Below are 8,436 nucleotides of genomic sequence, written 5' to 3'. Positions count from 1 at the left end.
TAAATATATAATGGAAAATTAAAGCTGAAGAAATGGGGATTATTCTATAAGGAATTCCCCCCCATAGTTCGATACAAGTCATTTTCATACCTTTTATTCACATCAAATTTTGCATCTCCATTCTCCATGAATGTTTGGTGAATCACACTCCCACCAAAATTAGGTAGCCCTATACAGTTAAGTAGTATAAGAATCTTTAGTTGCCTTTTATTCATTTTATTTAATCCAATCAATAAATCAACTTAAAAAATAAAACTAATATAATTATGATAAAGAAACGTGAGTTTTAAGTCACTCTCTAAAAGGTCATAAAACATTAACGACGTATATATAATTAATACATTGGATTTATTAGCAACATACAATAATAATTTATTCTTAGATGAAAATTCACGTATAATCATTTTTATATTAAATTATTAGTTAAAATTATTAAATAATTTAATATTTTTTAACTAAATTATTATTTAACAATTTTCAACTGATAACACTGCATTTGAGTTTTTTTTAATGACTATAAAAATTATTCATTTAAAGTAAATAACTAAATATAAAATAAAATACTTTAAAAGATATACAAAACTTAAAAGAACTCACTTCTCTTCTCTTTCATGCTAAACACCAATCTTCAATTTATACTCATAATTACTTTTACGATTTTTTCACTATATGAATAAAAGTTACTATTATTATTTATTGATGATATATCCAAAGTGATAGACACAATAATATAAGAAAGCAACGACTTTAAAAAAGAAATAATAAATGTTATCATATAATGAAATCTTGCATTAAACATTTCCAATATATTATACACAGTAGCGCGATGCACATAGCTAAAACCAAAATTGCAATATCCACAATCTATATATTATATTATTATTTATTACTAATTGGGGGGTGTTTAGGTAAAATGGTAATGGCAACAGCAAGAATAGAAGGGCAATTTGGTCCGAGCAGTGAAAAACAGTGGTCTATGACTATCTCTCTCTTCAGCTCGTTCTCCACGGACAACAAAATACGAAAAAAGTTGACACACAAATAAATAATAATTATAAAAAAAAAGTTCTCTTTTCTGACTACTGAATCTGAAATCTTCTTCCTTCACATCATCTTCTTCTTGTTGTTGTGTTGTTCAGAGCAAAACACCAAAATCCAATTGCAATCTTGTCCTTTTGGATTTCCATTTTCATCCTACTCAGCCAGAAAAGCTGTGGCCTTTTCCATTCTGCTATGCTTCTGAAGCAGCATCGGCCACATTTGAAGTATACCCAACTCGCCAATTGCTTCATTTCTTCTTCACAAGCTGGTTTTCAGTAGCTCTTCAAGAAACCAATGGCTAAACCACCATACAAACTACGTATCCTTTTCTTTTTCTTTCGGTTTTTATCATTCTTCTTTTTTTGGCCTGAGAAAATGCTTATTAGGGAATGCAAAGTGGGTGTAAAGATTTGAGCTTTGTATCGTTTCTTGGGGATTTTTTAGTGGGGAAGGGGGAGTGAATGAGTGATGCAAATGTTGGTAGCTAAAGAGCAAGTTGGAAGTTATGGTGAAAAAGATGACATATTTTAGGCATTTCCTCCCTCTCTTATGGAAACTTTCAAGTTGCAATCTATGATATCTATTTTACTGGATTTCTTTTTTTTCCTTTTTGATTTAAATAAGTTGATGGATTCTGCTAGAAGATATGCATATACTTTGATGCCTTAGCATAACTTTTTAAATATAACATGCTAGGGACTTGATTTTGTGTTTCTGGATCTGGATTAGTCTGCTATCACTTCTGTAAAGCATAGATATTTGATGGTTTTGATAATGTGCTTTCCTTAGCCAATGAACTGCAGAGGAATTTGTGGCTCATTCAGGCAATGTGAATTGTTTAAGGATAGGAAAGAAGGCATGCCGCCTTTTTGCAACAGGAGGGGATGATCAAAATGTCAATCTATGGACAATTGGGAAACCAACTTCTTTGATGGTTAGTTTGGTTGCTGGCTTGCTGCTGTTGTTTCTATAGTATCTTGGATTATGGCTACTAGTGGATCATTAGTCAGTCATAGAAGGGTCATGTGCATTGTGTTGCAACTTATGTTATTGTTTGTGGCAGCAAAGCCATGATCTTAACAATACTTTCTGCTATAAATGTATGCAGAGTCTCTGTGGTCATACAAGTTCAGTAGAATCCGTTGCTTTCGACTCAGCAGAAGTGTTGGTTCTTGGTGGAGCATCATCAGGTGTAATAAAGCTTTGGGATCTGGAAGAAGCAAAGAGTGAGTTAACTATTATATTTAATAATATGGTTACCACCATATACTAACATTCCTCAATATGCTTCTAATGTATCATTTCTTGTTCTTGAAGTATAGTGGTTCGCTCTGTTGCTGGACACAGTTCCAATTGCACTGCCGTCGAGTTTCATCCATTTGGTGAGTTTTTTGCATCTGGCTCCTCGGATGCTAATCTAAAGCTTTGGGATATACGGAAGAAGGGATGCATTCATACATACAAGGGTCATAGCCAGGGTATTAGTACTATCAAATTCACTCCAGACGGCCGTTGGGTAGTTTCTGGTGGATTTGATAATGTTGTGAAGGTAATATTATGGAATATGGTGTGCTTTTGCTAGCAATATTTTTTAACTCTTGGATTTGTTCTATAAAAAAATTATATCTATGTTACAGGTCTGGGATCTAACAGCTGGAAAACTCTTGAATGACTTCAAGTTCCATGAAGGACGCATTTGCTCCCTAGAATTCCATCCTCTTGAGTTTCTTATGGCCACAGGTGGGTTAGTGACTTTGGAGCAGTTGCACATGGTAGATGATGCTTATCCATGCAATGTCCATGAAAAGATTCCTTAATTCATTTTGTCTTGCTATTTCTATTAGGTATTCATTTACAAGCAAATCCTTCTACTATATTGCCATTTCAAATGCACTAAATGAAAAATTAATTAGGTTGGTATAAGTGGTCCTGATTTTCTTTTTCTTTAAAAAATTCATTTCGGATCCATTCAATAGAATGATGTATTTGGACTTGTCATTTATGCATATATTTATTTTCTCCAATCTTGGTTCATTTAGTTGTGACTTATACCTAAAAGATGGGAACTCTCATGTCAATCAACATGTTTATTCTTAAGCTTTTCAATATCACAAATTGTATTGCAGGGTCAGTGGACAGAACAGTGAAATTTTGGGATTTAGAATCCTTTGAACTGATTGGATCTACTAGACAAGAGGTACCTAATTTTGCAGAATATTTCTCCCTTTTTAATCCAATATATATGCCATTAACATGCATATCTAGCACTTCTCAGTTGGAATTTATTGCAACACCTCTATCAGTTTTATATTTATACCATTACAAACTTCATGGAAACTGTTATATAACTGCTGCAGTGGATCACCATTCTTGACCCTTATAATTATAAACAATTTTCCCCGACATTATTGTTAGTTGTGAATGTTTAACAAGCTGTTAGTTAAGTTGTGTCCAAGTCCTTTTTCCATTCTATGTTTTCCAGGCTTAATATTTACTTAAACTTGAAAATGTTGGTATATCATGGCTAGTGGTTAATAATATGCAGTAATAGATGCATAATTGTGTTTGTGCTTTAATTCAAATATTGTTAATATCAAAGCTATTACCTTCAAAGCATGCTAAATTGTTTGCTCAAATTATGTTGCATGTCAACTTTGTTATTTATTCTCCTTCTAATGTAAAGTAAAATCAACATTTATTTGTATTTATTATTTAGTCCACAATTGCATTCACATGCATTGAAACAGAACAACTTTTTGTAAAACATTGAACTTTAGTAATAATTATACAAGGATATGATTTCAATTCTGTTCATATTACTTCTCTAATCATATTAAATGATTTTTTCTTAGGTTTCAGGGGTACGTTCAATAGCTTTTCATCCTGATGGACGGACCTTATTTGCAGGACTTGAGGGTAGTTTGAAGGTACAGATTATTCACTTTGATAATTACTTTATAATAATGAAGCTTCTCAAGCAGGGGTAAGTTATCATTTAGTGCTCAATTAATGTAGGTCTATTCATGGGAACCTGTAATATGTCATGATGCTGTTGACATGGAATGGACAACACTTGGTGACCTCTGCATTCATGATGGAAAACTTTTGAGTTGCTCATTCCACCAAAATTCAGTTGTAGTATGGATAGCGGATATATCGGTAGGACTTCCACCATTAAGAACAGCTCCATTTCTGCTGTATTTTACATGGCAATAGGATTTCTTGAGACATGTTTGCTATTCTTTGTACTCTGGTAGATATCCTTCTGAGTGTTATTTATTTGTGTATAGCATATTGAACCATATACTGCTGGCTTGGAAACCAAGAACAACGAAAGAACAGAGCAGCAACTTAGTCTTCAGGCAAGTCCAATAGAGAAAGTAGAGGTTGGTGTAGGACTAACTTCTGGGTTGCGCACTGTTTCTCCGGACATTGAATCAAAAGAGATAAAGAATATATATGTTGACTGTAAGCCACTGATCTTGTGTCTTCCATCTATATTAAATCTGAATTTCCTGAAAAAAAATTTCAGCTTTCAAAATGGAATTTTCACTATAGTGCCTCTGAGCAATATTGGTAAGATAGGATTGCATCAGTTTATTAATTTGGTATTGGAAATTTAATGCACAAGCAAACATGAACTCTTGTTCTTGACACAGTAATAATTTATATATGTACCTGTTTGTTTGTAGTCACAATTATGTATCTAAGAACCTCTCTCTTACACACAATTATGCATATACAGCTTCTGGAGGGGATCCTATTGCTTTACAGAGATCTAGGTCTTATCGTTCTCCAAAAGTAGATTTCTCAGAGGAATCAAAGGAAATGCTAAGGCAAAGTCCTGCAAAAGGTGTTAGTGCAAAACCAAATGAACAATCAGTAAAAAGATCTTTCATTTCACCTAACATTGTACCTCGGGACATTCCTCATAGCAAAGACTCAGCAAAATCTGGAAATGAAACAATCGCCTTTTCAAAGACAAAACCTGGGATGTTACTTAGGCCAGCTCATGCTCGGAGAGCATCTACTGGCATATTTGATTTTGATAATGTGGATACCAATAGTAAACTATACAATGCTAAAGACTGCAACTTCCAGGTGATGGTAGAATCTCAGAACAATGTCAAAGAAGCTTGTGAAGACAAACATCCTATTAAGAGTGTTACAGAGAAGTTTGAAAAGACCTTAACTCCGGACACATTTTCCAACACAGACAAACGTAAGTGATTTCGATGAAGCCACTGAGAAGATCAAATGCAAGTTCTAAATGATTATATTTCCTTATTGTTCTCTCAATTTCCTTTCTTTGGTTTATATATGCACTATGAATATTCCTGAAGTTATATAGAGTCTAGTATACTCTATGCATCTTATTATATTTGAAGCAAAGAAAATGTATGTGTCTGATATAGGATGTAGCATATTTGAAATAAAGTCATTCTGACCCTTTTTACCCATTATGTTGCAGGTGTTGAATCCTCACCCTGCAGTGAAGAGATTACTCCGGTTAATATCAATGGAGGTTTGTCATAGCTCAAAAATATAGATCTATTCAATATTAAAGCCACTCAAAACTTAATGATCTCCATTTTGCTTTTGCAGTTGCTGTTGTCCGAGGAAGGACTCGTTCTCTGGTTGAGAGGTTTGAAAGAAAGGAAAGAACTCCTATCAGTGAGGATCAAACTAAGGCATCCCTCATCACAATACATGAAAGGAAGGAAAAAAATCTCAAGGAAGACCAAAGCAACGTGTCCACCACAATATTTGAGAGGAGAGAAACAATTCCCATTGTTGAAGATCGTAACAACACACCCAACATTCCCAGCACAATGTCTGAAACTGATAAATCTCCCAACATCCTGGTAAATTTCTAGCTTTTACAAAAGAGACAAGCTTTGCAAAACTTTGAACACTAGCATTTCCACTTTGCATTCTTTTCTTCAGCTAAAATCTATATTGTTCTCAATTCAGGACTGGTAAGACATAATATGCTACCCTTGGTTACACGTATTTGTGGCTGATGTCTTGTTAGAAATCTTTGTCAAATTTAGAAATCTTCGTCCAAAGGGATTTGGGATTTAGGAAAAGGAAGGATATCAATAGGTTGAACAAATTGTTATTTCTTATTTTCTTTTTGGTTTCCCACGGTATCGCCACTCGGCAGGCCAAGGACTAAACCATCGAGGATCTGAGCTCATTTAAGGGTTTGTTACTGGCCAATGAGTTGCTGCATGCACAAGGCCGAATTCAAACCCCGACACTTGCTTAAGCGGATTAGTGAGCTAATCACTAGACCAACCCAAGTTGGTTACAAATTGTTATTTCTATTCTTTCAATTTTGATCTCATGGCTTTGATACTTCTTTTCTTGATATTTAAGAATGAAAATTCAATCATAAAACCTCATTTTTTGGGTACATAATGCCCCCTTTTTTTGTATGTTAGTTGAACTTGCAAATTCATCCTGTTTTCTAAAATGGTCAGAAAGCTGAGCCTCAAATTGATGAAAGGATCTCAAACTCTGCAAATGAAGGGGAACTAATTGAAGGTCTCATGCAAACCCATGATGTAACATTAAGTAATCTTCGATCACGTTTGACAAAAATACAGGTAAGTTTTGCTAATCATTGAAATTAATAAAATTATAGAGTTGTGTTCTGATTAACAGTGTTTTGGTATAGCCTATATGCTCGAGTGTGGAAGTTCGTCTTTGCATTTATTTGCTTTGACAAGGATAAAGAAAGAAAATGATAAGAACTGGAAACATTAAGAATATATAGTGTCACTTACTGGCTGGTCTAATTTGCATTGGTAGGTAGTGCGACATTTTTGGGACCGCAACGATAGTAAAGGTGCCATCAATGCTTTGAGAAAGTTGCCTGATAAATCTGTACGTATCTCTTTCATTAGGCATATGTCAGCCTTCTTGGCTTTTTGTTTGATCAGATATTAAATGCTTTAGGCAAGTTATTTATGGATTTGTCATTAAATATTTAGTCCTGAGAACAGCATCATTCGGATGCAGGTTCAAGCAGATGTTATCAGTGTCCTTGTTGAGAAGATGGAGATTCTCACTTTGGATTTATTTTCCTCCTTACTTCCTGTGCTCGTAGGTTTGCTTGATAGCAAGACAGAGAGGTAATTCTTTGTCAATTGTGAAGGAATAATTCTCATTCTGGGAGTTGAAATATTTGGTTGGTGCCTCATGCATGTTTCTCATTCATGATAAAGTGGCTTTGATGGATGTTTCGTATACTCTTACTGTGCAGACATGTGAAGGTGTCGTTGGATTTGCTATTAAAGCTTGTAGCAGTTTTTGGTCCAATGATACGATCAACTGTTTCTGCGCCTCCGTCAGTTGGAGTTGATCTACATGCACAGCAAAGGTGTCCTCCATCTTCACCCTTTATATGGCTTTGGCTCTATCCTGAAGTTTATATTTGTAGTAACTTAATTTATGTGAACAGGCGCGAATGCTGCAACCAATGCTTTATGCAACTGCAGAAGATCCATATGATTCTTCCAATATTAGTAAGGTAATCAATCATCCAGTAGGGCTCGACGCACGAGTAACTGATTCTTAAGCACTCTCTGAAGTTTCGAATCGAGTCACGGCTTCTTTCTTTTGGCTGCAGGAGGGGTGGCTTATTGGCCAAGTCTGCACAGGAGCTGAATTTAGTCCTTCAACAATCCTAACTGAAGATGAGTGTGATCCAGCCACAAATATGGTTAAGCGGAATTATGTTACAGAAGATGAAACCTTCTTGTTGGGTTATTTTGATCACAGCCCAACGATTTTGTCTCGATGATTCGCGCGCATCGTCGTCGCCAGAGAAATGTACAACAAATGAACTGTGTGAGACAGCTGAATGAATGGTGTTTGGATTATTGAAAGTTGAAAGCAACCATCTAAAGATGTTGGTATTCACCCTTCAACTTGTATTTAGAAGTCATGAATTTTCTTTGTAAAATGCAATGTCATATATGATGGCTAATGAAATGGGAACATTGGAGTGTTCACTGTACATTGATATCTTAATTCTACTTAAAAACTCAAATCTATTTATGCTGTTTTGGATAGATGTGAAATTTCACTGATACTAGGAAGTGTAGTGTGGTCAAAATGGGATGATCAAGGCATTTTTGTTGGATAATATTTAATGTAAATAGTATTCTATAAAAATTGAAATAAAAAATTAATATCACTAGATGTGAAACTAGCTAGTGGCACGATAATGCCATTTCATTTCCTTCATGAAAAGCAAATAATAATTGTTTATTAGTGCCGTAAATGATGATTACAATTCATTTTTCCATCACAAAAGTTACAATTTCATTTGAAGAGAAAATTATCTTTTTCCGTAAAAAATGGTGATGTACTCAATTCAATAGG

The 8,436-nt window shown here is 34.6% G+C and overlaps 1 protein-coding gene across 2 annotated transcripts; it reads left to right on the top strand.

The window, feature by feature from the left end:
• The first annotated feature begins 1,006 nt into the window (after positions 1-1,006).
• On the top strand, positions 1,007-8,120 carry LOC107631029 (katanin p80 WD40 repeat-containing subunit B1 homolog KTN80.1). Of its 2 annotated transcripts, none has more exons than XM_016334339.3 (18): positions 1,007-1,360; positions 1,845-1,975; positions 2,150-2,267; positions 2,364-2,590; positions 2,679-2,781; positions 3,168-3,238; positions 3,894-3,968; positions 4,057-4,200; positions 4,332-4,509; positions 4,787-5,263; positions 5,513-5,566; positions 5,647-5,906; positions 6,528-6,653; positions 6,859-6,933; positions 7,069-7,181; positions 7,313-7,429; positions 7,511-7,579; positions 7,679-8,120. In XM_016334339.3, the coding sequence occupies exons 1-18, from the start codon at positions 1,336-1,338 to the stop codon at positions 7,737-7,739; spliced, it is 2,424 nt and encodes an 807-aa protein (XP_016189825.1). In that variant the 5' UTR covers positions 1,007-1,335; the 3' UTR covers positions 7,740-8,120. The 2 variants fall into 2 exon arrangements, with proteins under 2 accessions (XP_016189825.1, XP_016189827.1); XM_016334341.3 differs by having other exon boundaries at positions 1,023-1,360; positions 2,359-2,590.
• The last annotated feature ends 316 nt before the right edge of the window (positions 8,121-8,436 follow it).

The sequence above is a fragment of the Arachis ipaensis genome, chromosome B3 (assembly GCF_059453495.1).
Source record: "Arachis ipaensis isolate K30076 ecotype BB chromosome B3, ASM5945349v1, whole genome shotgun sequence".
Classification (NCBI taxonomy): Eukaryota; Viridiplantae; Streptophyta; class Magnoliopsida; order Fabales; family Fabaceae; genus Arachis; species Arachis ipaensis.
Note: the sequence above shows the minus strand (reverse complement) of the source record. Positions and strands in the feature narration are given on the sequence as shown.

Bases quoted from the DNA above. Each gene is read 5' to 3' on its own strand.
- LOC107631029 (XM_016334339.3), top strand. From the start codon at position 1,336: ATGGCTAAACCACCATACAAACTAC. The intron at 2,591-2,678 runs GTAATATTATGG...TCTATGTTACAG, and splicing joins GATTTGATAATGTTGTGAAG to GTCTGGGATCTAACAGCTGG. The intron at 7,182-7,312 runs GTAATTCTTTGT...CTTACTGTGCAG, and splicing joins CTTGATAGCAAGACAGAGAG to ACATGTGAAGGTGTCGTTGG.